Source organism: Leucopleurus acutus, assembly GCF_964270905.1.
Source record: "Leucopleurus acutus genome assembly, chromosome: 11".
In the NCBI taxonomy this organism is placed as follows: domain Eukaryota; kingdom Metazoa; phylum Chordata; class Mammalia; order Artiodactyla; family Delphinidae; genus Leucopleurus; species Leucopleurus acutus.
The window spans coordinates 93,572,580-93,592,227 of NC_139152.1; the positions used below are offsets into that span (position 1 = coordinate 93,572,580).

The 19,648-nt window shown below is 53.5% G+C and overlaps 1 protein-coding gene across 1 annotated transcript in view; it reads left to right on the forward strand.

Moving 5' to 3' along the window:
- The window catches only part of TRIOBP (TRIO and F-actin binding protein), a gene marked incomplete at its 5' end in the record, with an annotated part of 56,511 nt that overhangs the window by 6,521 nt on the left and 30,342 nt on the right, over window positions 1–19,648 (forward strand). The window contains 6 exons of the mRNA XM_082849452.1: window positions 293–482; window positions 1,934–2,102; window positions 7,645–9,994; window positions 14,095–14,209; window positions 14,907–16,037; window positions 19,427–19,504. Of these exons, the coding sequence (XP_082705578.1) occupies window positions 293–482; window positions 1,934–2,102; window positions 7,645–9,994; window positions 14,095–14,209; window positions 14,907–16,037; window positions 19,427–19,504 (4,033 nt within the window). The remainder of the gene's footprint in view (window positions 1–292; window positions 483–1,933; window positions 2,103–7,644; window positions 9,995–14,094; window positions 14,210–14,906; window positions 16,038–19,426; window positions 19,505–19,648) is intronic.

A 19,648-nucleotide genomic window follows, 5' to 3' on the forward strand; every position in this document is an offset into this window, starting at 1 on the left:
TCACAGTGCATCTCTGCCTTTTCCTAGCTCTGTGACCTTGGCCAGTCCCTTGACCTCTCTGAGCCTCAGTTTCTTCATCTGTAAAATGGGAATCTTTACACTCACTTCGAAGGGAGGCTGTTGGAGCTAAACGAGGCAGCCCACGTGAAGGGCAGAACACAGGCAGCCCTCGGTGTTAGCTCCCTCCTCCACTCAAAAGTGAGGTGTGTGTGCACCTGGGTGGTGGTGGGGTGTTACTCCTTAATTCCCATCACTTTGAGGGAAAAAGTCATGGGTCTGTCTCCTCTCCCAGGGGCCCATCAACAGGGCTCCCTGCAGAGGGCCTCACAGCCACCCCCAGGAGCCAGGAACCCGAGGCAGCACCCTACCTGGAGGGCCTGGCCTCCTCCCTGTGCGGCAACTTCAACGAGAGCCCTGACTCTGGCACCAGCTCCAGCCCTGACTGCGAAGCCCCTGATGATACCAGCGACTCGTCTTCCGTGGTGAGAGGGGGGCGGGAGGCCTGGGCAAGAGCAGGTGTCTGCCCCTGGGCCAGCCCTGGGGTCCCACGCAAACCCCCAGACGGGGCTGAGCCTCTCACAACAGGGAACGGAGCCGAGGTCCTCTGGAGCCTTAGCCAGCATGTTGGGCTGCCCCAGACCATGCACCTGGGAGGGACCGGGGGCTCTGCAGGGCCAGCCCAGGGGTCTGAGGGTCTGGCTATGAAAAGATGGAGGCAGGTGTTTCCGTTGACAGGGAGCTCGTGCATCACCAACGGGCTCCAGCTGCCAAAAACCCTCAGTTCACGGAGGGCCGGGATGTTGGGTGTGGTATCCAGATCAGGAGTGGGACTGGACCTAGGCCCTGCCCTGGTCACACACTGCTAAGCCCCATGGCCAGCCCTGGCATGGATCTCCGAGGGTCAGAGGAAAGGGAGCCGGCTGTAGGGCCTGGCAAGGGCGGGGGGCTATTTAGCCAGGAGAAGAGGAGACTCAGGGGAACTTCTTGGGACATGCGACCCTCAAAGTGTTGTCCCGGGACAGAAGAGGCCGGCTATCCAGGAGACCCCAGGGGAAAGTGATAAGATTCAGAATAAAACGACCCAGCCCTGCAGGCATTGTCTCAGGAAGGCTCACCACCCGACTCTGAGGTGGAGAGTTTTATGTCCCTGTTTTGGGGCAAGAAATCTGAGGCTCAAAGAAGGGAAGTGACTTACTTGAGGCCACACATCTGGGAAGTGGTGGGGCTAACTTTAGGGTTTTTTTTGCTATTATAAATTTATTTATTTTTGGCTGCATTGGGTCTTTGTTGCTGCGCGCGGGCTTTCTCTAGTTTTGTTGAACGGGGGCTACTCTTCAATGTTGTGTGTGGGCTTCTCATTGCTGTGGCTTCTCTTGTTGCGGAGCACGGGCTCTAGGCGCGTGGGCTTCAGTAGTTGTGGCATGCGGGCTCAGTAGTTGTGGTGCACGGGCTTAGTTGCTCCGTGGCATGTGGGATCTTCCCGGACCAGGGCTCGAACCCGTGTCCCTTGCATTGGCAGGAGGATTCTTAACCACCGCGCCACCAGGAAAGCCCCTGGGGCTAGACTTTGAACTCACCTACTTCTCTCTGGATCCTGGGGGTGTCTCTGGGGCAGGGACCGCTATTCGAAGGCCTCCTACCACACGGAGTCTGACTACCCTGGATTCAAATCCCCTCCCATATAAACCATTTCCCAGCTGTGTGACTTTGGGCAAGTTCTTAGCACCAAGGGACATACCTACTGCACAGGGTTGATTGAACCTTCACTGAGTTCACACCTTCCAAGAGCCCAGCACAGTCCTGAGCATATAGCAGGTGCTCTTGCAATGTCAATTCCCTTTCCTTCCATCTATCCATCTCATGCTGGGAGTGCAGGCCCTGGGCTCCCTCTCCTTGCTCTCCAAACAGGCTTTCTCCTCCCCTTCCCTGGCAGGACTGGGACACTGTTGAGAGGCAAGAGGAGGCCCCCAGTGGGGACAAGTTCACCGTGATGATCCCACGGAAGCCACAGGAGGGGCCAAGGGCTGACAGTGCCCGAAGGGCTCCTCCTCTCCTCACCCGGTCCCCTGTAGGAGGAGACACTGCAGGCCAGAGAAAGGAGGGTGAGTACCTTCTGCCAGGCCAGGTTGGTCCCTGTGACCACAGGTGTGGTGATGGCCAGGGGCCTGGGAACCAGATAACCATTTCTCTGGCCGCGTGGGCCCCTGGGTACATCTTACTTTGACAGCTTGAGTCTTAATAACAGTAACGGTCCCCATATAATTATGGAGCAGGCAATGTGCCATGCAATCTGCTTTAAATACATCATCTTGCAACTGGTGGGTCAGGATCTTCAGGTTGCAAGTGATGGAAACTGGCTGAGTAAAAGTCTAGAGAAATGCCTTCGGGCATGGCTGGATCCAGGTATGCAAATGGCATCAGAAATCTGGTGTCTGCTCTTCTCTCTTCATTCTCAGATCCTCCCCTGATGGTGGCAGGATGAGTAGCAGCGGTATCAGGCTGTATCCTACCTAATTTTCAACTCCCACAGTAAGCGGGCACGATCTTCCCTATAGATATAGCTAAAGTCCCAGGAAGGGTTCTCCCTGGGACCCAGCATGGGTCATGTGCCCAACCTGGAGATCAGGGATGGGATCAACCCCCTGTTCAAACTTCATGGTCTGAGAGTGGAAGAGAGGAGATGGCCCAAAGGAAATCAAGGAGGTGTTGTTTCCAGAGAAGGGCAGAAGGCTGCTGGTCAGGCCAAGCCCACAGATGCCCATGACACTGGTCAGCGTCTCGCTGGTATGTGAACCCAGGATGCTGGACCCCCAAAGTTTGGGCCCTCCATCACTACTGCACTGTGTTGCCTCCTGGTCTGTGTCTTCAGCATCATCAGGATTCAGAGATGTGGGGCGGGGCATCCATGTCCTAACCCCAGAAGGCAGTCTTGGCTTCCTACGGCTCCTGTAGCATTCAATCATCAAACACATGAGCACTAACCATGTGTAATGATGCTAGACCATCATGACCATGTGACTGATGCTAGATACCTTGGGCATTCAGGAAGAGCCAGACATGGTCCCTGCCCCGAAAAGCACATCATCTAGTAAAGCAAACAGATGGGAGATGACAGACAGCAGCTCAGGACAGAGGAAGGGCAGAAACAGCTGTGCGGGGTTGTGAGAAGGGCTGGGGGTGAGGGTCGGGGTAGGTCTGGGGTCCGGGGAGAAAGAGCTTCATTCCAGCCAAGGAAGGACTCAGAGGAACACCTTTTGGACTTGGCACTGTAGCTGAGGAAACAGCTGGGTAAAGGCATGGAGGTGTGAAAAGGGAGTATCCTGGTATGCACAGCTTTAGCAGAGATGGTGGTATATAGCTGGGCCAGACCATGCGGGGCCTCTAGAGTCTAGCCAAGGAGTCTGGACTTTCTTTTGTAAGTAGCAGGGAGCCACAGGAGGTTTTTGCGAAGGGGAGCGATGTAATTGGTCCTGTGCCTTAAGAATTTCACTAGGGCAAGGTGTGAAGGATGAATTGAAGCAGGACGAGGCAGAGGAGACTTTTGCAGTTTAAGAGACCATTGCAGCCACTGTAGTGATAACTGGTTTAGGCATGAATCACCGGCTGATGCTAAATTCCTGGGTGAAGGGTTGTCAGGGAACAGTATATTCACACGGTCTCAGAGTATCGCCCCTCAGATTACATATCGATTACAGAGGGAAAAGGCACCCTTAGGATGGGAAGATCTGGCAGACAGCACCTTAACCAAGTGGCCACTCAGCATCCCAGCATGGGGCAGACTGGCCAGGTGCCCCCATGTGTTGCACGGGGGAGGACATGGCATCTTTTCCAAGTCCAAGAGAGTGGGAACTGATTTTTGGACAATTAGACAGGAGGCTGTGAGAGCAAGTGGCCTGTGGACAGGGAGGGCCTCTCTGGGGAGGCAACACTGTAGCTGAGATCTAAGTTCAGAAACAGAAGGAAGAGCCATTGCAGAGCCTTAAGGAGTGGGCAGAGGTGGCAGGTTCGAGGAGAGAAGAAAGATGGGGTGATAGGAGCATGTGCAGTGTAGGAGAAGGGGGTGCAGAGGAGGCCGGTGTTGGGGGCCACCAGTAACCTGACCCTCCCTCCCAGCCTGTTCCTCCTCCAATCTGTTCTATGTCACCACCCATCCGGAGGCTCAGGTCCCAAATCTCGTGTTATCCCGATTCCTCTTTCCTCACCTTTTCCATCCAATCAGCAGCAATTCTGGTCAGCACCTCCAAAACACACCCCAAATATGTCTCCTTTTTGCCATCTTTACCACTGCTCCCCGACCAAACCAGGGGATATTGCCACAGCGCCTTCAGATCTCCTGTTTCTGCCAGGCCCCTTTAGTCCATTCTGCCCCCAGCAGCTGAGCCATCCTTTAAAAACATTCATCAGATCTTGTCAGCACCCCAGCCTCCACTGCCCTGCCCCATCAGGCCCTGGGGAGAGTGTGTATGGGAAGAAGCGCCTCCCCAGTGCGAATGGCCTGAGAGCTGGTGGGGTTTTGTACTAAATCCCTGCTTTCTTGCTCTTAAACACAGGGGCCGTGGGGTGGGGGGACCCTCACTATGTGACCTGCTTGATCAAAGGCAGTCACCACTGTCTGCCTGGCGGCAGGTTCCCAAATTGCAGCAGGAGGCCACGGCCTGGGGGGAATTAGCCAAGTCCAAGATGCTGGGAATGCCTTGACATCCCTCTCGGGGCACCTCTCAGTTTGCAGACACACTCCATGGGGCAGGCTGTGCCGAGCCCGGCTAGCTGAGGGACAAAACACAGATGCCCTAGAACCTCTGCATAGCCTGCCCTGTGTACTCACTAAGGGGGCTGCAGGAATGAAGTCAGATCCTGGGTGGGCCAGGCTCCAAAGGATGCTTGTGATGGGTGGGAAAGGGAAGAAACCGGGGCTGGGGGTGCTGACCCAGCTGTGAGCCACTGGGAGTGGTGGTAAACGCCATCTCAGCCAGTGCGCATGCTCAAAGGGTGGGAAGACTCCAGGACGAGGTGCAACTCAGAGCTGGAAGGTGGTGGCACAATATTATTGCTCACTTATGGTGTGCTAGACACTTTCCTAAGCCCAGTAGACACAGTAGTAAACAAGAAGGCGAGGCCCCTACCCACAGGGAGCTGGGAGGCTGGTGGGGGCAGGCAGAGCCTTGCCAGACATGGGAAATGCCTGGATTTTATTCCAAGTGCAGATGGGAGCCCCTGAAATTTTTGCTTTTTTTTTTTTTTTTTTTTTTTTGTGGTACGCGGGCCTCTCACTGCTGTGGCCTCTCCTGACGCGGAGCACGGGCTCCGGACGCGCAGGCTCAGCGGCCATGGCTCACGGGCCCAGCCGCTCCACGGACGTGGGATCTTCCCGGACCGGGACACGAACCCGCGTCCCCTGCATCGGCAGGCGGACTCTCAACCACTGTGCCACTAGGGAAGCCCTGCATTTTTTTTAATCTTTTAGAAGAGTTGCAAGGATAGTACAGAGAGTTTCCATTATACTGCTTACCCGGGTTTTCCCAGTGTTGACATCTTACATAACCATAGCCCTATTATCAAAATTAAGAAATTAACACTGGTAACAATGCTACTGACTAAACTACAGACTTTCTTTGGATTCACCGTTTTTCCACACATGTCCCTTTTATGTTGCAGGATCCAATCCAGGATCCCACATTGTGTTTAGTTACCATGTCTTTCAGTTTTCTCCCATCTGTGACAGCTTTTCGTCTCTCCTTGTAAGCAGGGGTGATCTAGCTAGATTTGCTTTTGGAAAGGATCTCCCTGGATGGGTGATGACCTTGGGCCCAGAGTGCACATTGTTGGGGGGCTATTGCAACCATCCAGGTGAGAAAGGAGGGTATCTGAGAGCGGGGAGGTGGGAAGAGGTGGATGAGAGGAGCGTGCAGATTTGGAACGTCGTGGGGCATCAGACCATCACGCAACCACAAGGCAAATTTTTTTTTTAGCCGAATCGCCGGCTTCTGGGATCCTAGATCCCGGTCTCGGCAGTGAAAGCGCCGAGTCCCAACCCCTGGACCGCCAGGGAATTCCCAACAGCGCAAATTTTAAGTGCTGCTCTGTGCGTGGTTCCAGTTCCTCGATGGGTGCTGGAAACTCAAGACTTCAGTGACACCAGCTCAGAGAATTTGGAGGAGGCAGAGGTTTCAAAGTGTGAGAAGAGGGTTTCCATTTTTTTTTTTTTTTTGGCCGCGTTGCGTGGCTTGTGGGATCTCAGTTCCCCCACTAGGGACTGAGCCCTGGGCCAAGGCAGTGAAAGTGCAGAATCCCAACCACTAGGCCATCAGGCAACTCCCCAGAGAAGAGGGACTCTTAAGTGCGGACTTTAATGAATGCAGTCGTGGCTCCTTCAAGACACGGCCACAATACCCGTTACTTCTCTCCTGAAGTACCAGCCCAGGGACACGCACACAGCTGGTGGCCACCACATGCTTGGTGACCAAGGGACTGAGGGGGGTGTAGGGTGACACCATGATCATGGCGGCCCCTTCATGGGGATGGGAGTTGTGAGGGGGTCACTGATTAGCGAAGTTACATGAATCCCTTAGATCAGGGCTTCTTAAACTGTAACGTGCATGCAAATCACCTGGGAATCTTATTAAAATGTGATTCTGATGCAGTGCACCCAGGGTGCACCTGAGATTCTGCATTTCTTAGCAAACCCCCGGTGAGGCCAGTGCTGCTGGTTCACAAAAGGAAATTTTTAGAGCGATCACACAAGTCTCACTGGAAGAGAGGGGGGAGTTTCTCGGAATCCAGTTGCAGGAAGTAGAACAGAAATGAAAATTTGTTGGTAGCTGCTATTCGATCCAGCTCTCCCTCTCGGGGTCACACAGGCTATTTTATGCTTCTTTCTTTCTTTTTCTTTTCTTTAAAGGTTTTTTGATGTGGACTTTTTTTTTTTTTTTTTTTTTTGCGGTACGCTGGTCTCTCACTGTTGTGGCCTCTCCCGTTGCGGAGCACAGGCTCCGGACGCACAGGCTCAGCAGCCATGGCTCACGGGCACAGCCGCTCCGCCGCATGTGGGATCTTCCCGGACCAGGGTACGAACCCGTGTCCCCTGCATCGGCAGGCGGACTCCCAACCACTGCGCCACCAGGGAAGCCCAATGTGGACTATTTTTAAAGTCTTTATTGAATTTGTTATAACATTGCTTCTGTTTTATGTTTTGATTTTTTGGTCGCAAGTCATGTGGGATCTTAACTCCTTGACCAGGGATTGAACCCGCACCCCCTGCATTGGAAGGCAAAGTCTTAACCACTGGATGGCCAGGGAAGTCCCTCACAGACTATTTTCAAAACTGCTCTTTACGAGTTTGCCTCTTTTCTAACTTGTTCATGAACCCCCAGACTATGTGACCTTCGGCTCTAGAGCCCACCCCACTTTGACCGAGTCATCCTGGTTTTCAATTTCAAATTCCTGACATCAGCTTGAGAGTGGCATCTAAGCCCTCCTCCAATCTGTTGCTCAGAGGGGTGGAGTTGTGTGATAGGGAAAGTGGGTCCTCTAAGGAGACAGTGTGGGGTGTGCCCCAATCATCTGTCCCAGGGGACAAAGAAAGGTAGGCTGTGGGAGCTGCCTAGACCTCTGCCTTTACCTTGAACCTACCTCTTCTCTCTCTAGGCTCTGGTGGTGGGAACCGAAGCGCCGGACAGCACTGGGCGAAGCTCCGGGGAGAAAGCGCGTACTTCTTGGAGCGGCACCGGTCGGCGCTGACCCCGGTCTCTCCCGCGACACCACAGAGTGGTGCTCGAAGTACCACCCCCCAGGCTTCCTCTCTCCATCGCTCTGCTTCCACACAACTCGATACCTCCCGAGCCTCCTCTCCCCCACGACTTGCCCAACGGGACAACCCCAGAACCTCATCCACCCAGCAGGACACCCCCAGGACCTCTTCCACACAGCGGAACACCCCCAGAGCATCCTCTCCCTCAAGAGTCGCCCAACGGGATAACCCCAGAACCTCGTCCACCCAACAGGATACCCCTAGGGCCTCTTCCACGCAACAGAACACCCCCAGAGCATCCTCTCCCTCAAGAGTCGCCCAACGGGACAACCCCAGAACCTCGTCCACCCAACAGGACACCCCCAAGACCTCTTCCACACAGCGGAACACCCCCAGAGCATCCTCTCCCTCAAGAGTTGCCCAACGGGATAACCCCAGAACCTCGTCCACCCAACAGGACACCCCCAAGACCTCTTCCACACAGCGGAACACCCCCAGAGCATCCTCTCCCTCAAGAGTTGCCCAACGGGATAACCCCAGAACCTCGTCCACCCAACAGGATACCCCTAGGGCCTCTTCCACGCAACAGAACACCCCCAGAGCATCCTCTCCCTCAAGAGTCGCCCAACGGGACAACCCCAGAACCTCGTCCACCCAACGAAATAATCCTCAAGTTTCCTTTCCCCCCAGAGCCACCCAACAAGACAACTCCAGAGCCTCTTCTACCCAACAGGACAGCCCTCAAGCTCCTGCCCCTACTTGTACTCCCCAGAGGGACAACCCCAGACCTTCTTGTATTCAACAGAACACTCCCAGAACCTCTTCTACCCAAAGGGACAACCCCAAAACCTCTTGTGCCCAACGGGACAATCCCAAATCCTCTTCCTCACGGCGGGAAAACCCAGGAAGCTCCTCCTCTCAGGGCTGCACCCAACGGGACAATCCCGGACCTTCCTCTCCCCGTCGTTCCTCTCAGCGGAACAATCCCAGGAATTCCTCTCCCCATCGTACTAACAAAGACATTCCATGGGCTTCCTTTCCCCTCCGGCCAACCCAGGGTGATGGCCCCCGAACCTCTTCCCCATCTCGCTCCAAGCAAAGTGAGGTTCCCTGGGCATCCATTGCCCTCCGGCCAACCCAAAGCGACAGGTCTCAGACCTCATCTCCCATCAGACCAGCTCAGCGTGACTCATCCCAGCGCTCCTCCAGCCCCACCCAGCACAACTCACCATCCCGGGCCACTTCCTCCTCCCACCCGCCAAGCCACCACAGTGCCTCCCGGACCTCCTCGCCTCTGCACCCTGCTACCCGCGGTGCACCCCAGACCTCTCCGGAGCCCTCCCAGCCCCCCTGCCCTGTGTGCATTGGGCACCGGGATGCCCCTCGAGCCTCCTCGCCTCCTCGCTATTTGCAGCATGACCCCTTTCCCTTCTTCCCAGACCCCCACGCATCTGAGAGTGAATCGCCCCACCATGACCCCCCCTATATGCCCCCAGCCGTATGCATTGGACACCGGGATGCCCCTCGGGCTTCCTCACCCCCCCGCCACACCCAATTTGACCCCTTTCCCTTCCTCCCAGACACGTCAGATGCTGAGAACCAGTCCGCCCAGCACGAGCCTCCTCAGTTCCCCCCCACTGTGTGTATCGGGCACCGTGACGCACCCCGGGCCTCCTCCCCGCCGCGCCAAGCCCCAGAGCCCTCCCTCTTGTTCCAGGATCTCCCCAGGGCCAGCACCGAGAGCCTTGTCCCCTCCACAGACTCTCTGCACGAGCGCCTCCACATCCCCAGCCCTGTATGCATTGGGCACCGTGATGCACCCTCCTTCTCGTCCCCGCCCCGCCAGGCCCCCGAGCCCTCCCTCTTCTTCCAGGACCCCACTGGGACTAGCATGGAGAGCCTGGCCCCCTCCACCGACTCTCTGCGTGGCTCCCCAGTGCTGCCCCCTCAAGTGTGCATAGGGCACCGGGATGCCCCTCGAGCCTCCTCTCCACCCCGCCACCCGCCCAGTGACCTAGCGCTCCTGGCACCTTCACCTCCGCCAGGCAGCTCGGGGGGCTCCCGGGGCTCGGCACCCCCGGGTGAGACCAGGCACAACTTGGAGAGGGAGGAATACACCGTGCTGGCCGACCTGCCCCCACCCAGGAGGCTGGCGCAGAGGGAGCCAGGGCCCCAGTGCAGCAACGGGGGCCGCACCCGCAGCCCTGGCCGCGCAGAGGTGGAGCGCCTCTTCGGGCAAGAGCGCAGGTGAGCCCAGGGCTGGGGCAGCCAGGTGGGCTGGGGCGGAGGCTCGGCGGCGGCAGGACAGGTGGAAGGTTCACAGGCTTAGGTTCCAAACCAGGAAAGGGTTTAGACCCCCGCCCTGCCGCTTACTGGCTATGTGACCTTAGGCAAATCACTTCACCTGTTTCCACACCTTAGGAGTTGTTTTTGACAATTAAGTGATATTGTGCATAGCCTAAGAGTAAGAGCGAAGACCAGGGTCAGGCAGGCTGGGTTCAAACCCTGGGTCAACGCCATTCGCCAACTGGTGTGATGTGGTAAAGTGATTTAATCTACCTGAGCCTCAGTTTCCTCATCTGTAAAATTAGAACATTAGTACATTAATTTAAATGAGGTTAAATTCTCAAACCCTTTGTTTGATCCAGAGTCACAGGTTTATTTATTTATTTATTTATTTTTTACACCTTATGTGAGGGAGAAGAAAGTGTCCCAGATTTTTTTTCTGCCTTAAAGAAGAAAGCTCACAGGTCCCTTGCATTTCCAAAAACAGAGATGTCAATTTAAAACGTATGGCCAGAGCCACATATTTTAAATAAGAGAACCCACAGGATGACAGACTTTTTTTAGAGGTTAAATATTCCTTTCCTGGGACGCAGCGACAGCACCTGAAGTCCAGGAATCCCACAAGTCTCCTTGGTCAGTGGCTCCATTCATGCGGGTGTTTACAACCCAGCAGAACGTCTGCTTTTCCCCAGTCTTGGGGAGGAGAAATGTTTCCTCCAGATCCGGCTGAGATTTCTTTCTCCAGCAGTTCCAGCCTCAGAGTCTTTAAGGATCAGGGCTGAAATTCCATTCGCTAAGTTCAAGAGAACAAAACAACATAGGTCTGAAAGTCTCAAAACTTTCAGTGTAGAATTCAATAAATTACAGCATGTTTACCGAGGCTGAGGTGTACAACGATCACCACAACATAATTTTAGAACATTTCCATCACCCTAAGGAGTGGGTAATATTTTGCATCCACAATTCCTCTCTTTGTTGTTCCTTAGAAAACATTTTCTCTTAGATTTGAATCTGCACGAGAAACCTTATCTCTTATTCTTCAAATTTCCTTTTCCAGTAAGTTTTATCCATTTAAAACCCAGGCGACAACCTTTGTGGTCTCCAGCATTAGTGTAATTCTTTCTTTGGCCTCTTAAAAAAAATACTTTCGTTTTTTTAGAGCAGTTTTTGCTTCGCAACAAAATTGAGCAGAAAGTACAGAGATTTCCCATATACGCCCTGTTCCTACACGTGCACAGCTACTCCACTATCAACATCCCCCGTCAGAGTGGTCCACTTGTTGCAATCCATAAACTTACACTGACACATTATCACCCAAAGTCCATAGTTCACATTAGGGTTCACTCTTGGTGATGTACATTCTGAGTTCAGACAAATGTATAATGACGTGTGTCTACCATCAGAGTATCACACGGAATAGTCTCACTACCCTGAAAACCCCCTTTGTCTTTGGCCTTTTATGATGACTATTTTTGGTCTGATGTCAATTTGCATACCTTTGACTTTACCTGATGACTCAGCAGGGTCTTTGAACCAAAGTTAAATTTTCTTTCCTTCTTTTTTTTTCTTACCGTAATTAACTTTTAGAGAGATAAAGCGTTTATAGTAGAAGTCTGGAATATTTATACTTTTATTAATCATTTAATTATTTTTACACAGATACTTCTATTCATTTTGCTCTCTTTGAAGTAGCTTTACCTTTTTTTTAAAGCTTTATTGAGGTATGACTGATATATAAAAATTGCATATTTAGCATATATATTTTGGTGAAGTAGATTATTTGCTTTTAACCAAGGCTTTACGACTCTACTGAGTAATTAAAATTTTCCCTCTTGTATGGCATTTTTTCCAAGTAGAAAACCATTCGTCCTCTGAAGATAAAATTTTAAAACCTACTTAAATATCTCTAAGGGACAGACTGAAATTTATGAGTGGGTGGCTATAGAACTGTACTCTTACTTTCTCCCATTCATTCATTCAACATGTATTTATTGAGCATCTACTCTGTTCAAGCATTGCTCTAACTGAGGCTGGACGTTTTTTCTTAAAGGGCTATTATCACATTAAAGCATTAGGAATTTTGGCTCGATATCTTCATTCCTGCCCTCTTGATGCCTTTGGAATTTCTTGTCTTAGAATCATATAAGCATTTCCTAGTATCTTGAATTCAAAACAGAGCCTTCATGGAATTTACCTGACTTGACGGTCGCTGTCCTTTAATACCCTCTGGAGGTGGAAGAGCCCATCCAAGCTTCTTTGTCATCCTCGGTGCAGAGCCACACCAACCCTCAGGAACAGGTGGCCCGAGGAAATACTGTTGCTTCAGCATCAGGAGGCTGGGTCTCTGTCCAAGTCTCAGAATTTTCTTGAGTTCTTCTCTCCCCTCTCTCCATTCCACACGGGGGGAACCTTCTCAGATGGAATGCTCACTGAACAAGCTGGAGTTTATATGGAAAATGCATTCATTCGGAAGAGAACGCACGTTTGCCTCGCCACCCTGCACAGGGTAGTTTCTGCCATTATCCTCCCCACCTAGTCAACGTTGGGGTTTTTGCTTCGCAGAGGCTCCTACACCCCGGTTCTGAGGGAAATTCACTCTAAGGCATCAGATCTCACAGAGCAAGGAAACTCTCTCGCTTCAAATTGGATTAAAAATTGAACCTGATCAGGCAGCCGTCAAACTTAGAAACAGTTACTCCAGAGCAGGGAACTTTGGTTTCCTGTGAGTCCAATGCTAAGAATGGCTAAAAAGTCAAATTAGTTTATGGATCTGATTCCAATAACATTGGCAAAAGCCGTAAGACAAGAACAAAGCCCAAGGCCTTAATTGTTTCACTTTCTAAAGCCTCTGTAGAGTTTCAGCCTAGTCCCCAAGCTGGAGGCAGACTGCAGGGTATGGGTCCTGGCTCAGACCTGAGGAGAGATTCTTCTTCCTGTTTCACTGGCTGGGTCAAGGTCAGCACCTGGTCATCTTTCCCAGCCTTCTGGTTTGGTTCAGCCACCGGAGACACAGCTCCATCTGTGAATTTAGATGAAGTCTGACTCTCAAACCCTCTTGCAATAAATATCCTAAATACCCAGTGGAGTGGTTAGGTCTTTTCTTTTGACCCCCTCACACAGGGGAGGGGAGAGATGTACCCAGATTCTGTTTAATGTTCCTACATTTCAACAGAGATGTCACGTTAAATATTAATAGCCATGGCTAACGATTATTAAGCAAGACAACTAGCTGGAACTAGGGACTTTCCACAGCTTAGAGGTTGTCTTCGCCGGACGTGGCAACAATGCCTGAAATCTGGGTGTCTTAGAAATGACATTTGCATGGGCGATTTTATGTTGGCCTTTCTGGAGTTGTGGGGAAAAGAGGATGTTTCTTCCTTCTGATCTTGCTAAGAGCTCTTTAACCAACAGCTAGAGGGCTGCAGCTAGTACTGAGGGGAAAAACAGGTTGGCCTGGGAAGTCCAAAATTTACCATATGGACAGAAAATGGGCAGAAAGAATGGAATATGGGGGCATATGTCATTCTGCCTCTCCTGTCTCCACCTCATGGATTGCAGGAGTTGAAATGAGATAGTACAAGTGCCTGGGACACAGGAAGTGTTCCATAAATGTTTGCCATTATGATCACGCATGCACACTGCCTGTGACACGGTAGGTGCTCAATAAATCTTAATTCCCACAAGGACCAGTCTAGCCTTTGTCTGAGGGTGAACTGTGGGCTGCCAGTGGGGTGGCGGCCAGAAAGGAAGTACTGAGTGAGACAGGAGGCGGTCAAGGCCAAGGCTGAGCTCCCCGACCTTTGCCCACCCCTTTTCTCATTTCATCTTCCCAACAGCCCCATGAGGCAAGTAGAATAGGGCAGTGTCGACTATCCCCATTTTGCAGAAGGGGAAACTGAGGCCCTGAAAGGATCGTCCCTCACTTAAGGCCCTTCAACGAGCTTGTGGTGGGTCACTGGATCTGCTACATCTCTTCCACTGGGGGTGGGAGTAGAGGAGCTGGGGTGCCGGGAGTGGGGCAGTCCCAAGGGCCCTCAGAGGGGCGGTGCGTTTGCTCATAGGAAGTCCGAGGCACCGGGGGCCTTCCAGACCCGGGATGAGGGGCGGTCGCAGCGGCCCAGCCAAGTTCAGAGCCAACCTCTCCGAAGACAGTCCAGCCCTGCCCTCAGCAGGGAGGTGAGCACTGCCAGCCTGCCCGGGGCCCCTGCACCCCCAAGGGGTGAGCCACAGCTTCTCCCCTCCCCCAGGTGCTGGGCGGGGGTCCTGGGAAGGGAGGTTCTTTACGAAAGGGTCAGAGTCCCAATCATGGGCGTCCAGCTCCTCCCTCTCCCAAAGAGCCAGCAAAATTGAGCCAGACCCCATCAGTCCATCCTGAAGACGGCCCTTCCATGCTGTCCCCGTCCTTCATTAGGCACCTGCCATCTTGAGAAGTTTTCTGGGAAAACCTCCCCATACATCAGTCCAGCTCTAAGGGCTGTCTCTTCCAGGGTGGGGATTGGTATTTTTAAAGAAACTCTTAGATGGCAGGGCCCAACCCAGTGTGAATGGAGTATTGGTGGTGGAAATTCCGGCACCTGATAGCCCAGGTTGGAATCAATATCTTGGGGGGGAGGGGGAAGTCCGGAAAGTGAGCAGCTGTTTGCAGATCTTTTTCTGGAACTGAGGAAGGTGGGTGAGAGGGAAGGGCTGACACCCCCAGGGAGGGAAGCCAGAGACCCTAGGTACTTTTTGACCTGCTTTAATCCAGCCTGCCGTGAGGACAGAGCTTGCAACTCCCTGAAGCCTGGCTAAGACCCCAGTTTCCTGTCCTCCTAGACAGACACCACCCAGTCAAGGTCCTGGAGCCTCACCCACTCCCTCACCTCATCCTCAGGTAACCAAGCCCCTCGCGAAGCAGGCAGAACCGGCCCGGCGGAGCCGAGCAGAGCCCCCTCATCCCAGGAGCCCCGAGAGGCGGCCTGAGGGGGAACGGCGGCTCCAGGGGTCCTCGCCGCCCCCGAGGACGTCAGCCAGGACTCCTGAGAGGGAGCAGCGGACAGAGAGCCCTCTGGAAAGAGGCCGGGCGGGCCCAAGACGGCCCCTGGGAGGGCAGCAGAGTCTGGAGGGACCGCCAGGATCCGGGGACCCACACGGACACCTGGAGAGAGGCTGGGGCAGGCAGGAGGGCCCAGGCCTGGGGGGCTGGCTAGGACTTGGGGGGCCCAGGCAGGGGGCTGCCAGAGCCCCAGAGGAAACCTGGAGGGGCCCTCCCAGGGAGTCTGAGGAGAGCTGGAAGCTGCTGGCTGGCCCCCCCTGCCACAGGGGGCAGGCAGAGGCCTGGGAGGAACCCCCCAGTGCTGGGCCATGGGAGCCCTCTGGCAGGCCAGCTCAGCGGGGCTGGGGCAGCCTGCAGGAGCTGTCCAGTCCTCACCAGCCTATGAGGCCCCCAGAGAGCTCCAGGGCAGGCCCAGGAGAGTTCTCGAAACCCTGGAGGCCTGAGACCACCCCTGCCACGGGCTGGGGGGCTGAGGGAGCCTGTCCACACCTGCGTGGCCCCGAGAGGCAGCCCGAGCTTGACTGGAGGGACCTGGTGGGCCTCCTCATGGCCCCCAGAGAGGGGGCCTGGACCCAGTCGGGGGAGCCGACACTCGCCTCCACTCTTCCGAGGCTGGACTGGGAAGGCCTCCTGGAGCTCCTGCAGGCCCAGCTGCCCCGCCGGGACACGGCTGGACACTGGGGTGGGCCAGGCACAATTTCCCCAGGCACGAAGGGTACTCTGGAGCTGGAGCCAGAGCGACACACCCAGTCTGAAGGAGGGGCAGGAGCTACTCTGGTCAATGGATACAGCCCTGGGCAGTGGCCCCAGAGCTCCGCCCAGCCGCCCAGCCCTGCCGGCATCTCCACCCAGTGGCCAAAGACCAAAGTGACAAGTGGACCAGAGACCTCAACTATGGCTGGTCTGGAGGAGACAGGCCAGCTGAGGGGCAGGAGCCCTGCAGAGGGCCCCAGCTCGCTACAATGGGAGGTAAGTCAGCCTCACTTCCGAGGGGCAGCCTGAAAGTCAGTCCCACCGCACACAAGTGTCCCGAAAGGCCTCCTCTCAGCTTCTGCACACAATCCTCCTGACCAAAAGCTTCCCCTAGCACAAACTGCACAGTGATAATGAGAGCACTGTTTTTGAGCATGTACTGTGTGCTAAGCCTTGGTCTGAATGCTTCATGGTATTTTCCTCATTTAATCTTCACAGCAGTCTGATGAGAAAGGCACTATTTATTTACAGACAAGGAAACTGAGACACAGAGAGGTTAAGCCACTCACCCAAGATCACACAGCTAGTCAGGGCCAGGGTAGGGGTGGACCCCGGGTCTGCTCTGTGCAGATCACCCTGAGGCCTCAAGCAAGATACACTGGCCAGGCCCTTCTCCCCTCCTGGCCCTACGATACTTGGTTTGTGTTGCCTCTGGTGGCTTCTACCTGGCCCTGTCTGGGACTGCAGCCAGCGTGGTCGTGTCCCCTCGCCACTGCTGTATTCCAAGTTCCTTAAAGTCCAGGAGTGAAGCTTGACAGCTTCACTTACCTTTCTCTGGCCCATAAGCTCCTCTCAGAGAGGAGAGAAGGGGTTGCATAAATGCTCACTGGGCTGAGCTGGCTGCTGAGACAGCTGCTTAAATGGGGGCCTATATGTAAAGTAGGCCCAGTGCCTGGCGCATAGTAGGTGCTCACCAAATCCCTTCCTGTCTCTGGCCCAGGGCAGGGTCACAGAGTCAGTAGTGCTCTGGTGCTGCCCAGAGCATTTACCTGAAGATGGTCAGTGGGAAGGGTCCTGGAGGCCAGAACCCTGCAACCTGGCCTCAGCTCACCAGGAATGCAGCAGGTGGTTTTGGACACCCAGACTCTTGGTCCTGGTCTTCCTCTGTAAAACGGGACCAACTACTTCCCTGACAGGCACTACTGGGGCGATGCGGCAGCTCCTGCTCTTTCATCCAGACCCTCCTCGTCTCCACAATGTGCAGCCCAGTACTGCCTCCCCCACGGATGACAGGGGAGGGCTTATGGTGTGCCGGGCCTTGGCCCTGGGGCTTCGCATGCTTTGCCACATGTGCCTCAGCTAGATACGAGGCCCAGACTCATTCAGCATTTGCTGGGGGTCACACAAGTATAAGTCGAGAGAAGTGAGATCAAAGTATTGACTCCAAAGCCCGAGTTTTTACTTTTTAAAATTTTATTGAAGTAGAGTTGATTTACAATGTTGTGTTCATTTCTGCTGTACAGCGAAGTGACTCAGTTATACATATATATACTTTTTCATATTCTTTTCCATTATGGTTTATCATAGGATATTGAATATATTTCCCTGTGCTATACAGTAGGACCTTGTTGCTTATGCATCCTATATATACTAGTTTGCAAGACAAAAGACATTTGTCTTTCTTTCTGACTTCATTTTGTATGATAATCTCTAGGTCCATCCATGTTGCTGCAAATGGCATTATTTCATTCTTTTTTGTGGCTGAGTAATATTCCTGTGTGTGTGTGTGTGTGTGTGTGTGTGTGTGTGTGTGTGTGTGTACACCACGTGTATATACACCACATCTTATTTATCCATTCATCTGTTGATGGACATTTAGGTTGTTTCCATGTCTTGGAAAAGCCCAAGCTTTTAACCACTATTTTGTGGAGCCTCTGAGCCCATGGAAGGACTAGGGAGCCCCCTTCCCTGCATTTCCCTGAGGCTGCTCTCGATTTCTCCCCTGATCAACTCAATGCACAGACACCAGAGATGCAGGGATGAGCCAGCTTGGTCCTGCCCTTGGGACCAAGAGGGGACTTGGGGCCCCACATGAGAGGTTGCTATCAGGCTTGTTGGGCAGGCAGGTGGACCACCACAGGCAGCTCAGGGAGAAGATGCTGCGTCCCAGTGGACGCTGGGATGCTGCAGGCTGGTCTGGTCAAAGAGAAGAGGGAGGAAAGAGATTCTCTAGCTAGAGTTACTCCATGGTGAGGCTCAGGGGTCCCTGGGTGGTTAGGAGATGGTGACTGGGGAGGGGCAGGAACACCAGGTGCTTCAGGCCATTTCACAGATGACACAGCAGAGGCATTCACCAGGTCCTGCTGGGGCTCCAGCTGGTCACCTCTAGGAAATCTTTGGCATGGCGTTCAAGGCCTCCTGGCCTTCCTTTCCCCCCAGATTTGCCCTCTAGCTGTGCTGAGCTGGCTGCAGAGCTCTGTGAGCACATCTCCCTGCCCTTGTGCCTGCTGTTTCTAGCTAGGAAGCTCTTCCCTTCCCTCTTCACTCACCAAACATCTGTTCATTGTTTGAGTCTTAGATCAGCTGCCCTGTTCTGAGACGCCTTCCCTGAATACTCACGCCACCCCTGGATTGGTGATGTTTCCCTTCCGGGCTTGGTAGTTCTGCTCCTCTTCATCTGGTCACACTCAGTTGTCGTTTTCCCTTAAAAAACATGAGCTCCATGCGGGCAGGAGATGCACCTACTTTATCTCTGTACCTCTGGCCCCTGGCCCAGGGTCTGACACAAAGGAGATGAGCTTAGTGGCTGGTTGACCAGTGAATACATGGATGCTTGAGGGCTTGCAAGAAACAGACGGAAGGTGGGTAGGTCCGTGGGTAGTTGATGGATGAATGATGGATGACAGATGTATGAACGGGTGATGGATAGATGATATATGTTGGACAAATGAGAAACAGATGTTGGATGGGTGGATGGATGAATGGATAGACGGGTGATGAATGGAACAGATGAAGGGTGCTGGATAGATAGATGTTGCATGGATGGGTAAATGTTGTGGAATATGGATGATGGATGGTGAATGAATGTTGGAAGGATGGGTAGATGGATGAATGGATGTTGGATGGATTGAGGAAGGATACGTGGATATAGTTTTTTTTTAATTAATTTATTTATTTTTGGCTGCGTTGGGTCTTCGTTGCTGTGCGTGGGCTTTCTCTAGTTGCGGTGAGTGGGGGCTACTCTTGGTGGCGGTGAGCAGGCTTCTCATTGGGGTGGCTTCTCTTGTTGCGGAGCACGGGCTGTAGGCGCACGGGCTCAGTAGTTGTGGCTCACGGGCTTAGTTGCTCCACGGCACGTGGGATCTTCCCGGACCAGGGATCGAACCCATGTCCCCTGCATTGGCAGGTGGATTCTTAACCACCGCACCACCAGGGAAGTCCCGTGGATACAGGATGGATGAATAGATGATGAATAAATTGAGGATGCATGTATTGGGATAATGGATGTTGGCTAGATGAGTGGGTGGATGACATAGGATGGATTCTGGATGGTTGGATGGATACATGGGTCTATTGATGTTAGATGGATGGATGACGAATGGATGCATAAGAAGTTGGAACCTGGGGAATAATCTGACCTAAGCTGTGTTCTTTCTTACCTCCAGTTCCAATCAAAGGAGCCTGAGGAGTCAGAAGGAAGCAGAGGCCAAGACTCACTGACTGACCAGAAGCAGGCAGACTCGGTAGTTGGGTCATGGGTGTGGGCACAGAGGGAGGGGAAGGGAAGGGAAATCAGGTTGGAGGTGCGCTGAGGCCCTCAGATCAGCTCTGGGGTCATCCAGACCAAGGCTGGCTCTGCCATGGGGACATCGAGAAGAGGGGCTCCA